The sequence below is a fragment of the Vanessa cardui genome, chromosome 20 (genome assembly GCF_905220365.1).
Source record: "Vanessa cardui chromosome 20, ilVanCard2.1, whole genome shotgun sequence".
Taxonomy (NCBI): Eukaryota; Metazoa; Arthropoda; class Insecta; order Lepidoptera; family Nymphalidae; genus Vanessa; species Vanessa cardui.
In genome coordinates this window covers 5,409,382-5,431,617 of record NC_061142.1, presented here as the reverse complement: position 1 = coordinate 5,431,617, position 22,236 = coordinate 5,409,382, and the positions used below count along the sequence as shown (strand labels likewise).

General features: G+C 30.8%; 1 protein-coding gene across 1 annotated transcript in view; it reads left to right on the top strand.

The window, feature by feature from the left end:
- Positions 1-3,247: 3,247 nt before the first annotated feature.
- Positions 3,248-22,236, top strand: part of LOC124538518 (Down syndrome cell adhesion molecule-like protein Dscam2) — a 113,626-nt gene continuing 94,637 nt past the window's right edge. The window contains exons 1-2 of the mRNA XM_047115604.1: positions 3,248-3,449; positions 14,242-14,286. Of these exons, the coding sequence (XP_046971560.1) occupies positions 14,256-14,286 (31 nt within the window). The 5' untranslated portion in view covers positions 3,248-3,449; positions 14,242-14,255. The remainder of the gene's footprint in view (positions 3,450-14,241; positions 14,287-22,236) is intronic.

Here is a 22,236-nt window from a genome sequence, read left to right as displayed (position 1 = left end):
GCAGTTCATTCATTCAATGAATTCGGTCGGACCCGAAATGCTTTTAGTATTTTTAAGCGAAATAAATTCTGATATGGATGGGCTCCGGCTCCACTTAGCGAATATATAGCGCCTGTATGTATTCGATAACGCGGTACATAGCCATTGCAGTACATAATACTTCAATTTCCTTTTTCATCAATTGATCGACATGTACGAGAGGTTTTACAGATACGTTTTTTATATAAAAACTCAAAATAACATTCTTTTTTTTAATTTATTATAATCTGTCCCGGTTTTCCACAGATAGAATAAGGGTCTGCAAGGAAGTTTAATATTGAAAGATATTATTTTAAGACAATAGCCTTTGCGATATATATACATATACTGTATATGTTTCAGAAACACATAGGAAACGAGTATAACATTCGTTTTTATTTATATAGAAAACTGGTTGACGCCTGCGACATTGTTCGCGTTTTAGGGGTTGCTCCTAAGTGTTAGGGAAATATTGTAGCTTATCTGCTTCCTTGGAGTCCAACCTTCATACTTGCAAATTCAGTTGAGTGATTTAACCGTAAACGCCTCTAAAAATAAAATAGATAGACCTTCTAGAAATAGACCGTCTATTTCGAATACGAATTATAAACTTTCTTCATAAATCAATTCAGATCAGAAAGTTATATCATATAATTTATAAGAATAAATTTGTTAACATAAGAATTATTAACAATAAGTCCTTAAATATATACAAATGTAAATTAAAAATAGTTAGTGTGGAATGGTGGCATGAATGCTGGCAGCATAATATATATTTTTTTATAATTTATTATTTTTTATGTATAAAATACTACTAGTATGTGACTTGTATTATTAATTTACTTTTATAGTTTAGTAGCTAGCTTATTCAGTTCGCTGAATTCGAAGTTCTGTATACAAATCTCGGTACAAATCAACAAACAATTACACACAATGAGTTATGTGCCGGAACGTTACTTAGTTGCGGCTCTTGCGTCTGAACTGTTTCCAATCCTCACAGATTTTTAATGTCATAATAGAATAGAGAGTGCATTTGTGTTTTTCTTAAGAATGGCCATTGTATCCATCATCAATTTACACATGAATCAACATGTGCAGTCTGTAAATTTCCCACTGCTGGGCTAAGCACAAATTAAACACAAAATTTAGCGGAAATTATCGTTTGAACCCGCAATCATCAGTTATGATGTAAGTGTTCTAACCTCTAGGCTAACTCGGCTCTCTACGCATATATCACAACTATATAATTAAGTAGAAAAAAATACAAAACATATGTAAAGATCCCAGTGGCAATAACCTTTAGTTTTAAACAGCGCGTGAATAAATCGTAAGAAACATAACGCAATCAATATTGACAGAACGTCGAACGGTCCCCGAATCTCAGCTCCAGTATATTATTTTGTTTCATTCACCTGAATTTAGGTGAAATGAGAACAGCAAGCGAATTGACAGCTGACATTTTACGAATGAATGAACTACAAAACCTAATCAAGTATATAAAACGAAGGAACCATTTATTTTAGTTACATTCGAATTTCGAATATTATTTATTTATGATAATTTACCAATACTTTTTAGGTCGTGGCTTATTTGGTTGTTAAGAGAAGAGGGTGCGTTCAAAATACATGTAAAATTACACATTAATTACGTCTTTGCCCAGCAGTTAGAAATTTGTCAAATAGTTATCTATTACATTATAGTATATGGGATATATAAAGAGGTATTTATGTGAATTGATGAAATGAATTAACTCGATAAATATGTGCATTCATTCGGTAATAATGTTTTGTTGAATGTTAATTAAACTTGTAAAATGATTAAATACTCCGCGTGTATTCGAATATAGGCGATAATATACACTGTTTATTTATAGTTTAAAGGTAAACTTTAATAATGTGTCGTTCGTAAATTAACTATCAATATTCTTACTTATACAATATTCTTTCTTTTTTCTCTTTGCTTTCTCTAAAAATATAAAAAAAGATATAAAATTGTGATAAAATTCTCGGAATGCATACCGCATTATATTTAAAATATAATATTCTATTTTCAAATTCAAGCCTAAAGCTAAAACATATTCGTCAGAACTGTTGCCTTTAAATAATTGCAATGATGCGAAATTTAAGACATAAAATTAAAAAAAATATTTACCGTGAACTTCAATAAGTAAATTAATATAAGCGAGTAATTTTATTATGACAGTATATCTATATTATTATAAAATATAAGTTCAGTTGGATCGTAAATATTTTTAATACGTTACATAAAACTCAAACATGAATATGAGCAGTTATTTTTTATAAATTGTATTATATTTTCCATCCAATATAATCTATCCGTTTTCCTCAATATCCCACCCACTCGCACGGAGGACATAATGAAGTTTAATCGAAATTCAATTTCAACGCTCTCAAATAGCATATTTTCTCTAAAATTTCGCGCCAACCTCGCGACAGGGAATAGCAAAGGTGTGTGACAGTCAATAAATACTCGATGCGAACCCAATAAATTTTGTTTTGGTAATCGATTCCAAGCTGAAGCAGTATATGTAAGGTATCGATGGAGTGTAATAAATAGTGATGGATGCGCGGTCCAGTGTACGTCGATGAGCGTACGTTGTACGCCGCAACTGTCGTAAATTTGAAATGACGCCCAGTTATTGGAAAGCAACCGCTAAACATAAATTTCATTATCTGTCTGCGACACCATCTGATGTGTTTACGTTTCCCTGAGCTGCGTTTCAATATACATAATATAAAAAAAAAATTTAGAGCGCCAAAATTGAAATTATTCTAAATTGACTTAAAACATAAATTATGAAAATATGCGAGAGAGGTAAAGTGATAAAACTAGCCATCTAAAAAAATATGATGCCCCAAAAAAAATAGATTTTATAAATCGAAAAGATATATTTCACGGTCCGGTATTCAGAGCATTGCGTTCAACTACAGAGCGTATAGCAGAAAGGAAAGGTATAAAAGCTTCACCCTTTCTAAAAACACGTAAATAGAAGAGTGGAGCATTCGTTTCGTTCGGTTCGAATGGCGGCAGCGCACACATACGCGAGCCGGCCGCGTCTCACATACGGGGAATAAACGATGTGAAATGGGAAAAAAGTTAAATATGTATGAGTGCGGGTAAATATATAAATCGGTATATAGTAGCGTTTATATAAAATAGGCAGGAGAGCGCGGGCGGATGGCGTTGGGTTCAGTCGCGCGCGATCCGCCCTGCCTCTGGCTCGCATTGTCCGCAGCCTCCGTCGAACCGTCGCGCGCTACTTTCCTACTCCGAGTTTACGAGTATATCCCAGAACTGTGTTTTATTATCGATTCATTTAGAAACTTTTTTGGACTTTGTATATAGTTGTGCGAATGTGTTAGGACATTTACTAATCGCTGTCATCCTTTTATAGAAGTTGGAAGAAGTTGGTGAGTACTAAAACTTTGTTAAACTAATTTAATATTTTTCCAAAAATATGTATAAAGTCGTTTTTATTTGTAAGTACGACTTAGCATATTTTTATCAACTTAAGGGCATTTTTAAAATAAAAAAAAAACTAATTCGACAATCTTTTTATTTAATTTTAATAAAATTTTGAAATAAGTTTTTCCACCAGTTATTTGGTTTACCAAAAAAATTATAAACAGTAAAAATATTGATTTCAAAGTTTTTATTCCTCTTCATAACTTTTGGAATTATCGTATGTAAAAAGTTGTCAGCTAAATAATATGCACAAAACAACAACAAATGTATTTTAATAAAAAAATACATTATTACAATATTTGAGACTTTTGAATCATTTTAAATTAAAAACTCCGTTTTTTGCTGAACTTGTTACAGAATATAACATTACGCAGATAAAATGCTACTTAAGACTAATTTAAACTTAAAGATTAAATTAAGTAATGAGTAAGATTATATATTTTATAAAATACTATATTTTAAAGTACTGCAACCATTTGTTACATTGCATATAGTATTTGGGATTCCCGTTTACACAAAACATTTTCTATAAATTACGTAAAATTTTAAAAAATCTGCATCAAAACTTTCTAGACCTATTTCCGCGGAGTCCATCGATTGTTACAAAAATACCGTCGGCAAGACTATTATCAGACGACAGTAGCACGTCCACCGTTATTACCATAAGCCTCAATACGTATAATGGAACTACCTATTTGTTTCGTTGAGCGTAATTTTCGCCTGACAGTTAAATTAGCTCGAAGTCCGCAAATAAATGAAACGCTAGTCGCGAATAATAGGCCTGATGCGCGTTGCCATTTCATAAGTAAGAGCCATTGTAAAGACCACTTTACTTGATCGAATATAGCTCTTTAAAGACTTGTTATTCGCTGAGCTGCAAGAAAATAAGAAGCATTATGGCCTGATTGTTATAATCAGCTTCTTATCCACCGAAGTTAGAGGTGCTATCTATTTATTACGTTTCCGATAGCGTCAAATGAAACCCATTGTTCTTTTCACAGTAATTTACTAACTTTATAATAAATGAAATTACTTTTAGATACAGTAAATTCCCACCAGACCAAGGCCAGCTCTCCCTTTGAGGAGAAGGCTTTGAGCTTATTGTACCACGTTGCTCCAATACGGGTTGGTCACGTGCAGGTTTCTTCACGATGTTTTCGTTCATCGCCGAGCACGAGATGAATTATAAACAATAATTAAGCACATGAAAATTTAGCGGTGTTTGTCTGGATCTGAACCCGCAATCATCGGGTTAGCTTTCTAACCAATGGGCCATCTCGGCTCTTTATACATTTTAGTTTTAATTAAAAAAAAATGATAATATTATTTTTGCAAAAGGTTTAATAGGCGCTTATGTATGTTAACTACAATATCTTTGTATGTATTGTATTATTTATGTAGTACTACAAAGTAAAACTGAATTTTTTTAATGTATCTTATTAAAAAAAATTGAACTTAATTTCATTTAGAGTATAAATTATTATTTTTATATCTCACCATGTTTTTCTTTAATAAATTGCAAGAGCGCTGGTAAATAATTAACATCAACATTTTTAGTTTTTTTTTTAAATTTATTTTATCAATAATTGCTTAACGAATACGCAACGCTCCTTCATTCAAACAATACTAGAATTGTACAAGCCTAGCACCGAATTAATGCCGGTGAAATGATATTTAGTCCAATCAATGGATAGTAGAATAGCTTCTATTCTACGCTGATTGGTCTATTCCAAATAGGATATAGTGATATGTTTAATATCTCTTTAATAAGTAAAAGTTACTCAATGGGCTTTGTACTGTCCATTTGGGTCGGTAATACCCATTCAATATATTCTACCACCCAACAGTAATGTTTAGTTTTGTTGTGTTTGAAGGTCGAATGAGCCAGTGTAACGACCATCGCAGGATATATAACATCTTAGTTCCCTGGGTTGATGGCGTATTGGTAATGTGAGAAATGATTAAAATATTTTCTATTATCAATACCTTTGGGCAGTGCTGATTACTTACCATAAGGAAGCTCAGACGCAAGGAACTATCAATACAAATGAACCACATATGAATTCAAAAGTACTATCCTGGAATTGAACCCTAAATCTTCGGTTAAGCTTCACGTGTGGAGAGACATTTCGGTTTTTTAATCTGTAGGTCTTTGTTTGTCTTGTTTGTCTGTCGAATCTTTGGCGGGTCGAAAAAGAAGTTGTAAAAATAAGTTTTACTAAATGACACACACACACTCACACACACACACACTAGTAAAATAGCATTTCATATATTAGAAGGGGTAAACGAGCAGGAGGTTTCCCTGATGGAAAGTGATTACCACCGCTCATGGACTTCTACAACACCGGTGGGTTTGCAGGTGCGTTGCCGGCCTTTAAGGAACATGACGTTTGATGCATCCAGCATAGCTGTAACGCACACATAGATAATAATTTTGGTTTAATAACGTGTGTTTTGGTTATTCTGAAGTTCGAAACTCTATGTAACTATATATATTTAAAGGTACTTTTATATTAGGTTGGGGAAAAATTCTTTTCGCATATAGTATGTATGAACTTGTAATAAAATCTCTTTGGCTATACCGTTTGTATCTGGCTGGTTTTGGTATGATTAAAAAGTTTTAATTTTAAAGAAGGCACTTCCAAATTCAAATTAGGAATTTGTGTGATTTTCATTTGTTTTTGTTGTTGTTAAAATTAGTGAATCTAAAGAAGAAATTCGATACATTTTAAAATTTTACTATAAAAAAGGTAAAAATGCAACTCAAGCCGCGAAAAAAATTTGTGATGTTTTTGGACCTAATGCAGTATCTGTGAGAGTAGCGCAAGTTTGGTTTAAGCGTTTTCAAGCCGGAAATTTTGATATCAAAGATGCATCTCGCTCTGGTCGCCCTGTTACGGACAAAATTGATGCCATTTTTGAAAAAGTGGAGCAAGATCAGCATATTTGTAGTTACGATGTAGCTGAAGAACTGGCAATTGACCACAAAACGGTTTTGACTCATTTGAATAAAGCTGGGTACACAAAAAAGCTCGATATATGGGTGCCTCATGAACTCACTGAAAGAAACCTAATGAACCGTGTACTCATTTATGATTCTTTATTACGACGTAATGAAACCGAACCATTTTTGAAGAAGCTGATAACTGGGGATGAAAAGTGGATCACATACGACAAGAACGTGCGAAAAAGATCGTGGTCAAAGGCCGGTCAAGCTTCACAGACTGTGGCAAAACCCGGATTAACTCGCAACAAGGTAATGCTGTGTGTATGGTGGGATTGGAAGGGCATCATTCATTATGAGCTGTTACCGCCCGGCAGGACCATCGATTCAGAACTGTATTGCGAACAATTGATGAGATTGAAGCAAGAAATTGAGAGAAAGCGGCCAGAATTGATCAACAGAAGGGGTGTGGTTTTTCACCATGACAACGCTAGACCTCACACATCTTTAGCCACTCAACAAAAATTACGAGAGTTTGGCTGGGAGGTATTAATGCATCCGCCGTATAGTCCTGACCTTGCACCTTCAGATTTTCATCTGTTTCGGTCTCTGCAGAATTCCTTAGGCAGTGTCAGGTTAACATCACAAGAGGACTGCCAAAACTACTTGTAGCAGTTTTTCGATCAGAAGCCCCAAAATTTTTACAGCAATGGGATCATGTCACTACCAACAAGATGGCAAAAATTTATGGAACAAAATGGCACCTACATACTTTAGTCAAATGTAAATAAACTATAAAAAAAACTTTTTGAATTTTCATATAAAATACGAAGAAACTTTTTCCCCGACCTATTATATTATATATTTTAGAAATTAAATTGCTATTTAATCTATTTCATAAACAAATTCAATTAAAAAATTAAACAGGTTATTTTGATGTATAATTAACGTTAACTAAATACAAAATAAAAGTAGAACAACCGTTAAAGCAAATAACATAGCATATGTACTATTAAAATATGATGTATGAAAACTTGGCCGGCTTTTACGCGACAAATTTTCACGCTTAAAGATGCAGAATATCTGCGTATCACACATAGATAATCTACATGTATGTGTTGGTATAAAATTATTTAATATCTCATAATTAATACATTTAAAAATTATGCTAGAAAAAAATTAAAACGAAACATTTTTATGAATAAAAAACTATAAATCGTTGAATCTGAAATGCAGGATACACATTTTCTCTTTATAATACAAATTCCTTAGTTATTTTTAAAAAAGGAATAGCTATCGAGTTTATTGTTGGTTCTTTGTAGAAAAATGTTCTGAGCTAGTGTTAAGTTTTTATTGCTTTTTTTTTAAATTACTTGGTTCAAAAATACAAATCCGCTAGAATAAAGTATTTCTATTTCATATGTTCTTAAAAATTTTATTCACTTCTCGTATATATTAATTAGGAAAGCTTTCTATCCATCAACAGTAGAATAAATTATTATTAAACGGACTTAGTTTTATAAGCTCTACCCGCGGTGTAAAATTATACTAAAACGTATTATACCACAATTATAATAAGTATAATTATTTGTAGTACTTTCTTACAGCAAACTTAGAGATATTTACTATACATGATATTAGGGTCTGTTGAATGGATCTTAAAGCAATCCTTAGTATTTTTTTTAAAAGGTGGACAGACAAATGGCTCACTTGATAATAAGTAATCACTGCCCATAGATATTGTTAGAAAAATTAACCATTTGTTACATCGCCAATTAGTTACGACCCTTAGGAACTAAGATGTTATGTTACTAGTAACACTGGTTCACTTGCCTTCCAAATCGGAACACAATAATACCAAGCATTGTTGTTTGGCGGCAAAGTATCTGATAAGTGGGTGGTATCCAGACTTGTACAAAACCCAACCGCATTACATTTTGTCTAATTTTAATTCGCTAAAGATAAACTATTACTAAATTTCGTAGAAAATATCAGTAGAATTTTAATGGAAAATATTTTGTTGAAATATACGAGTAAACAATTATTAAGATTCTTAATGACTGAAGTAAAATGGAAATATCACCATTGCTAATGGAATAATATAGAGTGGGCCAGTATGAGTTGCATTCAAAACTTTTTTCTCAAAAAAATACAAAAAAGGTTAATTTACACCAGTTCAGTATCACTTCTTTACAATTTTTTCAAACCAATTAGTGAAAATAAAAATAAATAAGTTGAGTGCTCTCGGTTTTCACAATTTATACAAAGCCTTTATGAATTATATATACCTTACCTTTTTTCATAAATTATTCCATTCATTGTTGAAAAAACCGTAACAAAATACGTCCGTTGATTTTGGATTCATCGCTTTCAAACAGACAGACGCGGATTGCTTTGTATCATATGTACAGTGAAAAAAAAAATTGAAATAACAGCCTGTAAATTACCCACTGCTGGGCTAAGGCCTGCTCTACCATTAAGGAGAGGGCTTGGAACATATTCCACCAAGCTGTTCCAATACGGGTTGGTGGAATGCAAATGTAGCAGAATTTCGGTGAAATTAGACACATCCTTCACCGCCGAGCACGAGATGAATTATAAACATAAATTAAGCACATATACATATATATATATATATATATATATATATATATATATATATATATATATATATATATATATATATATATGGTGCTTGCCTGGGTTTGAACCCGAAATCATCTGTAACTCAGATACTCAGAACTCAGAAACTCAGATGTATTGTGATTAAGTATTATTTAAATTCAATAAAAATGTTATTTGATAAAATTATAAGAAAATGTATTGAAGATCAACACTTAAAACTAATAAGGCAAAAGATTACTGCTTCTTTTATTACAGAACTTCTAAGAAATCTAGAATAACATACACACATACATATTACAATTAAATTATATTAAGAAATATAACAATGATAATTTCGTTAAAAATAAGAGAGCGAGTTTCAAATTATATTTATTAACAAAGCGGTAATTGGTGCATAGTACATGTAGAGGATAAAAAGTTGTTGAAATAAATGAAAACTACGTTTAATTTTCCGCTGGGAGCATCTGTAGCTTGCTAAATATATTTTTTTTATTTCGTGCAATTTCTGTTTATTTAACTTTTATATACGGTGCAGCTTTGTTCGATATTTAAATATATGCACATGCTATGTATAAAATTAAACGTAACTAGGTTATTTATACATCTGAGGCGATTAGGTAGGCGATATCCATATTGCATAACAAACATGATAAAAATTTTTGGGACTGGCCCATATAAATAAATAAATCGTATTTATCAATGATAGCTTTGAAAAATCAAAATATATATTTTTTTATACCCTTATATGAATTTGAATCAAGCAATTATTAAATTTAAAACACACCATCGTAAATAAAAAAATCCATCAATTACAATACTTCTTAAGCCTATATTAATAATACGTGTGCATCATCCAAGCCCCTCCAGTGTAGACTGTCCAGCTTTACAGCAAGTATGTCGAGGAGTTTGTTGTATTATATATTAAATAAAAATGATATTTAAGTACGAAAATTTTTACTTGGTGGTAGGGCTCACCACACCACCACCACCACCACCACCACCACCCACTCATCAGATATTCTACCGCTAAACAACAGTACGCAGTATTGTTGTGTTCCGGTTGGAAGGGTGAGTGAGCCATTGTAACTACAGATACAAGGGACATAGCATCTAGTTAGTTGTAGTTAGTTGTCCGTTAGTAGTTTCTAAGGTTAGTGGCACATTGACGATGTAAGAAATAGTTAATATTTCTTACAGCATCATTGTCTATGGGTGATGGTGACCACTTACCATCAGGAGGCCCATATGCTCATCCGCCAACCTATTCCATAAAAAAAGAATGGTGTAACCATAGCCGCGAACGCAAATATCTATGGATAAAAAAATCCGACGGTCCTACGCCTAAACTACGAGTATATCCGATCGTGTATGTGATGCCGTCACGGTCACTGAGAGTGTGAATAAGAATGCATTCGAAATTTGATAATTTTCAAATTTCGAATGCATTCTTATCATTCTCATCATACACTTAAAAAATTCGTCTGTAATATTAAAGGCTTTCATAATAGGTAATTAGATTATCTGGTTCTGACAAGGTTTTGCTATAAAATTTTCTTAGAACGACTAACATAAAGTATCTTTATTATGTTATTAACAAGTAACCCATTTGGTTTCGTTTAATTAACGGGTATTTAAACCAACGTTTTCATGTTTTAGGACTATTGGAATTTATGATTTATTTATTAAAAAATTTAAATCGAAAATGTTTTTGATATTTTTTTTTATTGAGAGCGAGATGAGAATCACAAATCTCAATCTCAAATGTCAGAATGTCATTTGACTGATCTTTTTTTTCAATAAAAAGGAAATAGTTTGATTTTGATTTCAATTAATATTACCAATGCAATTAACACGCTGGAAATTAAAATTATATTAATTTATTTTTAGTACTAGGGGTTGATATGATATAAATTAATGAAAAAAAAAACTTTACAGCAACAATGACAATATTGAGTATCAGTATTCGATAACTGAATAAACTACTAAATTGATATAGATATCATTAAAACCAGAAAACGCAGCGCAAAGAAAGTGTGTATAAATCAAATCAAATAAAATGAGAATAAACTTTATTCAAGTAGGCTTTTAAAAACACTTTCGAATCGTCATTTTACAATTAAGTGAAACTACCACCGGTTCGGAAAGTAGATTCTACCGAGAAGAACCGACAAGAAACTCAGTAGTTACTCTTTTTTAACATTTAAAAAATAAAAAGTCATGTTAGTTAAATACAATTACTTAAATTAATATATCCTTCTTGGAAGTCAACAGGTATTAACTCCACGCTTCTTTATCATCTATAAAATCTTGTCTCGAATAATATGTTTTTTAAACGATTTAAATTTACGAAACTGCAAAGTTAAAAAGGTCTGCGGAATTTTATTATAGAAATGGATACCTTGACTCAAGAAGGATAGTTTGTGGCAGATAACATATACCGACAGTTTTGTTTGTTATATATAAACATTATTACAAGTTGTTATAATTTCAATATAATATGTTCTGTGACAAGTAAAATACCTTACCTTAATACGGATGCAATACTAATACTAAATATACTACAGAAGTTGTTTATTTACGATATCACATTAGAAACTTCTAAAATGATCATAGTTTCTTTACTATATTGTCTATTAAAAAAACCGCATCAAAATTCGTTCAAAATCAGTTTTGCAGAATTAATCTTACAAAGGGACATAGGGACAAAGAAAGCGACTTTGTGTTATACTATGTAGTGATTAATCATTAATGTAATAACCTATACAGCAACAGAAGTAAACAGAAACATAAGCGTTAATAAAGCAATTATAAATACCTGAAATTAACATTTTTAATTTATGTTAATTCACGAAAATATTTCAATTAATTTTAGTATCTAAAATCAGTTAGGATGAGTTATGGCATTGAAATACATATAATTATTTAAAGCGAAGGCAGTACAGAATGAAAGCGTTTATTTTGCTAGAATTTATGCTAATCCAAATGAATGGTACACGTTAAACAACTTGACTACCAAAGCTGTAATCTATACGTATAATAAAATTGGAGTGTCTGTTTGTAACATTAAAATAGCCCTTTTTAACTCAATGCATATGTATTTATACACGGTACATATACCAAAATAACATTTTTTTACATTTCTTGTAGGTCTGTCGCTAATCTCTGAAACGGCTGCACCGATTTCGACGGGACTTTCACTGGCAGATAACTGATATAATAGAGAGTAATTTATACTACAATACTTTTTAGTTTTTCCTCAAATAAACAAATCTTAGACATATAAGTAACTTTTAACATAATAGTCTTTAACAATGGATACAAAGAAATAGATTTCATTATTCATTAAATGTTAAAGGAACATAAAAACTTTAAGTAATAAACGATTTAATTTGAATGTATATCAATTAACATTACAATCTGTGGTAACGAATCCGTTATATAGATTTAAATTCGATTTAAGAAGTTATTTTCTTTAGGCAATAGTTGACTCTGATAAAATTCAGCAGACATATGTATTTACATTAATATCTTACAAGATTATAACGTTGAAGACTTAGACTTACTTTAGTAACATAATCATATGTTTGTTTGAATTGTTTTAAAAAGCTATAATGACGATTTACATATGCAATTAAGAAGTTACACCATGCAACTGAAATATTTGCAGGCGAAAATTCTTTGTTCAAGGGAAATCCCCTTAAAACAATAATGTTATTTTTTTTTCAAAATTCAACGATGTAATTCGATTTATAAAATTCTCATTTCTACTCCTGACAAAATGTGTAATGTAAGAGTTTAATATATAGATAAATATATATTTTTTATATTTAATATTGTTTGTATGTTTCCTGCGGTTTTCAAATGGTTATTTTAATCGTCGGTTGTGAGTTTGGTTTCAAATAGTTAAACGATATGTTTTATAGAAGTAAATGTTTTACATATCATTTCGACTTTTAGGATTATTTCTATGCATCTTTATTTATTTGATATTATTCATATTAAAATATATGAAATTATTATGTTACTTGTGTATATACAAACGAATTTAAAGTTCAATAACGCGTCCTCTCTTCATATTTAATTATTTAAATAAAAAGTTTAAAAAAAAAAATAGTTATTTAAATAAAACTTAAATCGACTGACGAAAAATTAATAAAATAATTTGCAGTTGAATAATAATTTTTAATCGAAATCTATCACATTAAAATGATAATGTATTCTATTTAATATGTTCTATTAAATAATTGAATTGAAACGATACTAAGAAACATAAACAGGTGTTACTTAAATTAAATTTCGTTTTACGAAAAATTACGTACAATATACGTAAATAATTTTACTATGTATATTTGCACAAGCTTTCATTAAACCGAGCGTTTAACGGAGAATTAATTTAACTGACTTTAATAGCTCTGTGTAAAATATTATGACTGGAAAAGTTTAATACCCGGTCTGGTTTTTATTGCTCTCTAAGTACGATCTGATTCATATTGCTATTTTAATGTATCAATAAAAATATCATGCTCGTGAAATTATATTAAGTAAAATAAAGTAAAGTAACAGCCCGTAAATTTCCCACTGCTGGGCTAAAGCCTCTCATTAAGGTGAGGGTTTGGAACATATTCCCCCACGCTGTTCCAATGCGGGTTGGTAGAATGCACATGTGGCTGAGTTTCGATGAAATTAGACACATGCAGGTTTCCTCACGATGTTTTCCTTCACCGCTGAGCACAAATGAATTATAAACACAAATTAAGCACGTATATATAGTGGGGCTTACCTGGGTTTGAACCCGAAATCATCGGTTAAGATGCACGCGTTCTAACCACTGGGCCATCTCAGCCTAATACAATTTCATTTTTTTTAAACTGAAATTTTATTATTAAAAGTAAATTATTTACATTAAAAATATAACACATTGAATTAAAATGTAATTGAATGATTGAAAGTTATACGTTCACACATATATATGAATATTTATATAATATACAAAATATCGTTTGATTTTAATTCAACGTTGAATTATCAACTCTGATTTGAATAAACCACTGTATAATTTGATAATATTAGGCTCGTTATCAACTATATTTTAGTATTCGAATGTTACCAGCAATTTTAGATAATAATTCATATAATTTAAATGTTATTTTTTTTTTATTTTACAGGTGGATACACTGCCATGATGTCTCTTGTCTTTTTTGTGATAATAGGTAAGTTGAATAACTTTCTATCTCTCTCTAACACACACACGCACATACATATACACACATCTTACAAATGTATTTAAAAATAAATATATAAATACAGGGATTATTAGAATTAACCATTCATTTCATCGCCTCATTCTCGAAGCATCTCCCATCTACTTTGAGAAGGAAGATTTGAAGCCTTGTGTATGTGTTTCGCTAGCTTCATCACACTTTAAATCGGGACACAACAACATATAAATATCATCTCATCACACTCATCACGTCTCATCACATCTTTATGTGATTGAGTTTTAACAAAACAAAAATAACAGTGACACGAATTGTGATAGAATTGTTTTAGTTCAATCCGATAGAAAAAAAATTCACCGTAATAAATAAGGTTCAAATGATGAGAGAATATGATACTGGGTTTCGTATATTGTATTTTGATATCCGCGTGCCAGTCAAGGAGCCTATCAAGAGTAATTTCTTTTGATAGCATCAAGAAATGTGAAGGAAAATAGAAAAAACAATATAATCCTTCATCAGTTAGCCAAAGGCAATGTTGATCGAGTCACCTCGCTTCCGAGCGTACCGGCTAATTGTTTGCTGTCTCCCTAACAAACGCTGAGCTACAGATGCTGGATGGAACTAAGCATTTGTCAAAAGGATGACTTATTATACCAATTCGTTTTGTGTTCACGAAAGTGTCATACATAATACTAATTTAATTGGATGGTTATATTTCTTTGTATATCGGTTTTAATCGAGATTATTTTTGTTTTTACTCAAAAGAACATAGTTGGTATTAATAGTTTTTTTTTTGTTTTGAGAATCATAAAACTTCAGCCTAAAAAGGCAATGAAATATTGGTACCTAATGTGCCACAAGTTATGACATGACATTATTTTAAATTCTAAAATTTATAGGCTACTTACTCAGGTTGCTTACTTATAACTTATTAAAGAAAATTATAAGGAGGCAGATGCATGCGTTGACACACTTGTGTTGACAATCAGGGAAACAGTGTCAAGAACCGGTGCCGCCGCATAAAAAGATGAAGCGAACGACCGATGCAAATATTCATCTCTTATTCGAAATTATGTCATTGTTCTATTTGCAGTTGAAACACTTGGACTATGGGGTAATAAACTTTTATTAAAAGTGTAATACCGTCTTAATGCCTTCACTGGTGATAGGGCATGGTTCTTTTGTTGCCCAGAGGATCGGAATTGTGATTTAACGAACAAAAACTGTTCTCTATACCTGCAGATATGTGGTGGTCAGCATTTTTTTTCTTTGTATTAATTAAAGGCTTAATGTATGTTAACACGTACTTTTCTCGTTTGTCTTTCCCAAGAAAAAAAATTATAAGTAGGAAAAAAATGATTGTTAGATGAGATTATAATTTATTATTATCTTTATCAAATAATACATTTTATAATTATAATATTATTGTTGTAATTGTATTAAAAATATATTATTTCTTGTTGAGCTTGAACGACTTTTTAAAGATATATTTCTTTCTCTATCCTGTTACGATATAACCCACAACCTTTTCCCATAACGACAGAACTTATAAGGCAGAAAACTCGATATTCGATTTCACTTTATTCTCATTCCGTATAAACTCTTGAATAAGTTTTCATTGTCGTGTTGTCATGTCGCTTCCAGACAACCCGTATTCCCACAGGAGGTTCTTTAGTTGGTTTAACGAGACTCCGAGTAAACATGGGCGCATAGGTGGAACGCTTTGTGCAATTCAATCAAACCTTAGCACGCGGGAGTTTTAAGCTGGGTGGACTGGCCCGACCCTATTAGGCGATTGCTATACCATTTACCTATATTTATATCGCTTTGCTTAGACATTGATTGGGTCTCGTTATATGGTCCCTATTGACAGTTGGAATTTTCGAATTCCTTTGACTTTGAACCGGCTCTAATTATTCGCTCATCAGATCGTCATTATAATTGGACCGCTTTCGTCTATCGAAATAAAAACCTGTATACTGTTGCTGATATATTTCAGGATAAAGTACTTATATTGCTCATAAAGAAATTCACAATTCACTTGTATAATGAGCAATACGTATAACTTATACAAAATTGGTTTCAGTGGAAGAATTCGGGGCAATGTTCACAGAAAAGAAAAAAAAAACGAAAAAATATATCTATATAAATTTGAATTTCAGCGTTTTTTTTTATTTTAAACTAGTATGACAACATAATCTTATTCGTTTAAAATATATGGAAGAAGAAGCTGGTGTGAGAAAGATATATAAGTTATTTTAAATATGTCTACAACAAGAGCGATATCTTTATTTCCTTATACAGCTATTAAGCTCGAACATCTATGTACATTATTATGTTATATTTCACGAAATATATAAATTCACATTAGCGAAGTACACAAACATGCATTACGGAACCTGCCTTCTCAGAATTTACAGATTGATATACGACGTTGCCTATCAACATAATTACAGATCTATGAAATAAATATGCAGATCCCTTATTCTATATTAAAATTTAATTAAGCCAATTAAAGTTAGCATTTTTTCTGTAAAGGAATACTCAGTGCTGGGATGAAGTTTGAAATTAGGCAATTTTACACTCTCGTATGTCAGAAAGCAAGTAGAGCCGTTAGTTAGCCATCCGTCTGACCTCCGGTCGTGATGGATTGCCGCCCCATCGAATTATGAACGAGTGTATATATGTATTATGGACCTGTAATTATTTAATATGTGAACGATATCTAACGCATTTGGTTTTGATATTAGTCATTGCAGTCGTATTATTATTACGTGTTCATTTCTATATATTAATAACTCTAATAATAATAAAAATAACTAAAAATATAGTCCTACTCCAAATTTGATTTCGTGATTTTAATATTTCTGATACATAATTATCGTTTTGATATTGAAAAAAAAATAATAACATATAAATACAGCAAGTAACTTACAGATAAGGTAAAACCTTACGTGATAAATTAAAACAAAAATAATAAGTATTTTTATTGATTTATTGATCATAGATTATGAATATAAATTAGGCACATATATATAGTGGGGCTTGCCTGGGTTTGAACCCGAAATCATCGGTTAAGATGCACGCGTTCTAACCACTGGACCATCTCAGCTCTTAAAATAGTTATAATTAAGTAATAAATTAATTAATAAAAATAAATAAAGGATGTAAAATAGTGTTCTCATTCTCAATGGACTGCACCCGTACAAATCATATAATACATATTCAATTTCCATCATGGAATCATAAGCAACCTCCTTTCTATAATTCCAATTAATTATATTTTTTTCCTTTTAATTTAAAAACAAAAATAAACAAATATATTAAAATTATTTGTGTGTGAGTGTAAATGAAAGCAAATAACATTACGCCCACTTACAAGAGAAGCGGTGTTGACTGTCGCAACATATATATGTATATGTATTGTATATATTCGTATTATATGTTTAATCAAATTTGTTAACAACATACTTGACGTTACAATTTTATAATTGGGAGAAAAATAAAACGACAAATGAATACACTTTTGTTATATTTCTGTTTTTGTGAAAATATTATTTTATTATTGTTACGAGTCTTGTGCTACCGTCATAAATAACAATAAGCTTTGTTGAGCTTCGAATGCTAAATCTCGACTTTAAATTATAAATTTATCTGTTTATAATTAGCGTACCTATGTAATTAATTTGTAAGTGGTACAGAGTGATGAGTGACGGCTAAGTTTCTTAGCGGTTTTTCTCAGACGAATCTACGTTGTAATTCGGTGGCATATTATTAAATCTTATTAAACTAACACTCAAATGTATAAGAGCATGCTAATATTTAGTTTCATATTCTCATTATATATATTATTGTTATATTAAAATACTTCACGCCTTGGATTAATAGTGAAATAAAGTCAAATATAAAGCACCCTGTTTCATTGGCCTCTGGTGTTAGGCCCAGGGGTCTTGTTTTATTTTTATATCAAATAATCGGAATTGCTAACGTAGAAATGCTGCGATCTAGCCCCCATTCCAGGCGGTCATAATTTGTAATGTAGCTATTATTAATTGATAGCATATTTAGTCTAGTTTTTTTCTGTAATAAATGGTTAAACTATTTTATTTTATTATACTGTTATTGTGATTTAATTATAGCTCTACATCCTTATAAAGAGAGATATATTACAAATTGTTATAACATTTTTCTAATAAGCGCAAGTGCATATTTTTTTAAGTAATTTATTATATAACGAAGCAATGATATACTTATTATAATAAAGTATATATTTTTATACAAATAGATAACTATATAATTAATATAATATAAAATATAACCCTCGTTACAGATGTAATAGGAGTTACTTACAGTATTATAGAAATTAAAAACTTACCTTAAATTTAGATATTATTATTATATATCTCAGTTACAGTTTAAATAGGTAAGTTTTGGTCTAAATAGATATAATTCTAAATAATCCTTCGCCCCCGGCTTCGTACGGGTGCAATACTGATTCTAAATATACTACAGAATTTGTTTATTTACGATATCACATTAGAAACTTCTAAAATTGCCAGTGTTTGCTTTACTACATTTTCCATGTATTATGTATAAAAACCTGCCTCTCAAATCACTCTATCTATTAAAAAAGTCGCTTCAAAATCTGTTGCATAATTTTAAAGATTGAACATACATACGGACAGGTTGTTGTATACTATGTAATGATGATGATACATTATATATAGTATTAAAAGCCAGGATTAGGATATCTATCTCTTATAATCGATGAATGGCCAAGTAAATGTTAACAGTATTTCTATCCTTACACTTACTAAAATCAACACAATCGTTTAATGAATTAGGACAAATTATTATTATTAATCAAACTAGTATAATCTATACTTATAATAAATCTGTAGGGAGGTCAATTCTGTACATGAAATATTTTTCCAAAATAACTATCAGAGGTTGTAAAGGGGTCGATACTAATGACAAAAATGCAATCAGTAAAATTTTTGTCTGTCTGTCCGTATAACCGTTATACAAACAAAAACTACTCGACGGATTTTAATGAAACTTGTTACAATTATTTTTCATACTCCTGAGCTGGTTATAGTATACTTTTCATCACGCTACAGTTAATAGAAGCAGAGCAGTGAAGGGAAATGAAGGGAAAACGGGAGAAATTACTCTATATTTTAAGCTTCCGACGCGTGTACAACCTTAATGGTTAAAGCTACATAGAAATTGTGTATTACGGAAATGTTCTCCTTAAAATTATATAAAAAATATCCCATGACAGCCTCTGTCTATCTTTTATAGTTGACTCACAATAACACGTGTCACTCCCAATAGCTTCGTAGTTCGAGCTTTCTGATTATATTTGTCTAATCCTGCGTTTATAACACTCTCAATCATCCGAAATTAAAATATTTAACAGTATTAACTATTCCATAAAAAAGAAGCATAGAAATCGGTATAGAAACACCAAAGTTATAGGTACATGAAATACGCTAATAATAAAGCTATCGCACGTGAATCTAAATCTATACTACAAAATAAATCTCCAGAGTCTGTCTGTACACTTATTTTTAGTAGTAATTCGGCATAAGTATTCTTTTTATGATTGACTGACCTAATTCTTATCATTTTTGTCATTTTTGTCTGTTTTTATGTTCTGCTGTAACTCAAGAACAGATGCACCGTGCATCTTTATAAAAATTGGTATACAGGAAAAACATGTGCTTGCGCAAATTATAGGCTATGTAGTTATAACAAAAGTTGATGTGTTTGTATGTGTGTCACCGATAAACTCAGAAACTATTTGATCGATCATTAAGATAAAATGAATAAAGAGATTATGCTGTCCCCATTGATGTAACTCGCCACCAGGTAGCGCTGCGATATAAATATATCTACACCGTTCAACCGATTGTCATGAAAATGAGTACGTACAAATATTTTTTCACAGAGAATGTGGTTATTTCATCTGTATCATTGAAAATAACCAACAGATGGCCCTTACGAGTACCACGGTGTATTTCTATGCAGATCAACCGATAAGTATAAAATATGAAATAAAAATTGCAATTCATTGATTCTGGACATTTATTTCATGGACAACGTAGAAAAAGATTGATCTTCGATGCATGTTCAGTATCACAACGAACCAAGAAAACATCGCTAAATTTAGGATTTTGCTTTATGAAAATAAATGTTTAGTTAAAGATTTTAAAACTGCTCTAGAACGTGAAACAACAAATGATTCAAAGATTGATAATGTACGCTATGGTCGAGAACGAACGATTAAACTATATTCGATACAACCAATCAAAACTCTGAGCCAAAGAGTACATATATTTACGAGATACAATATCGAATTATAAAGTGGCTGCTGGTATTGGATAAAGATCTTCGTACAGTGGAAGTCCAAGACATATACACGAATATGCTCAGGATGCTTTGACGTACGTTCGCAAGTATTGATAAGGTTGTAGATGTAATAACATCGATATTCGATAGAACCGGATAAAAGAGTTCGTTTGATGGAAACTTTTACAGACTATAGAAATTTAAGTAAAAATTTCATCGTGCCTATATGACATCGTGTAAGTTTATGGGTGTTATGACCAATCTGCAGCCTATTGTGAACATCATTGAAGAAGATGAAGTAGATGACAAATATTAAATAATTTTTTTTTAAGAATTTGATTAAATCTCGCAATTTTCTTTATTATTTGTACATTGTTGATGATCAGTAATTAATTACAAAATGAAAAATTAAAAAAAAAATTTTCTACGACTAATGTCCAGCGAAGTGGGCGGGTATAGCTAGTTTAATAATAAAACGAAGGACTACCTATATTATAAAAAGAAACTATCTAATGACTACCGCTAAAGGCTACTTGCAAAGGCTGTCGTGATCTCTCTAACCGAGCTTCTTTCATTTACGCGACGCTTGTCAAGTCTTGACAAATAATTATAAGTTAGGTTAATTATATCTTACTTTCTTGCAAATTCTCATATCTCATATATTTAGATGTATATTTAATTTGATAGAATGACCAACAAACAACGTTACATCTGTTTTCATATTATTTGTATAGATTAATGTACAGTCAGAGTAAGAAAACCTTCGTCAGTTTTCAAATTAATTATTTTATCAAGTCTTAAGCTCTTGGTATCTTTTGAATCTAAACATCAAATCATTGCGACGCAATATGTCATTCTCGATCGGTAAAGCAGATTATTGCTCATACTGAGCACACGAAAATAGATCTTAAGGTGACGAGCCTTTTCTTACCTCGATTGTACGTGAATATTTATATTAAGGTACATTAATCATTACTACACACTAATAGTACTGGTACGTTATAGATATATTTATGCTTGCTTTAGTTTTTGTTGGGTGACAGTAAAATTATGCGAACATTAGAAACTCTTAGTTAACGTAAATTTAAAAAAAGTAATTGTAATATTTAATATTAATTTATATTTCAAAATTTATACCGTAACATGCGTAAATATCTATTTTTATTAAACAAGTATTACGTAGCTATTAATAAGGAATAATACGATAAAAATCGCATGTTAATTAGCTTATTCCGACGTTAATTCGCGTATCGCTCCAGGTCAATTTAAAATTAAGCCGCCACGGTATATTTGCATATATGACGTAATTGGATAAGTTGAATTTATTTTATATTGCAACATTTTTTGGCTCACGGCTTGCGTCACAGGTGATCTAGGTCAATAAAACCTCCTTTCATTCGACCTTTTCATTTTAAATATATGAAACAGTACGGTTTTTAGTGAAAATCTTTTATCCTTGGTTCTTGAGTAATTTTCATTGTAATCATTATTGCTGTAAGATAAGATACTTGTTATTTGAAATCTTAGAAAATTATTATTATATTGATCTTTAAAGCAGGCAAATGTGCAACGGATTCAGCCAACAAT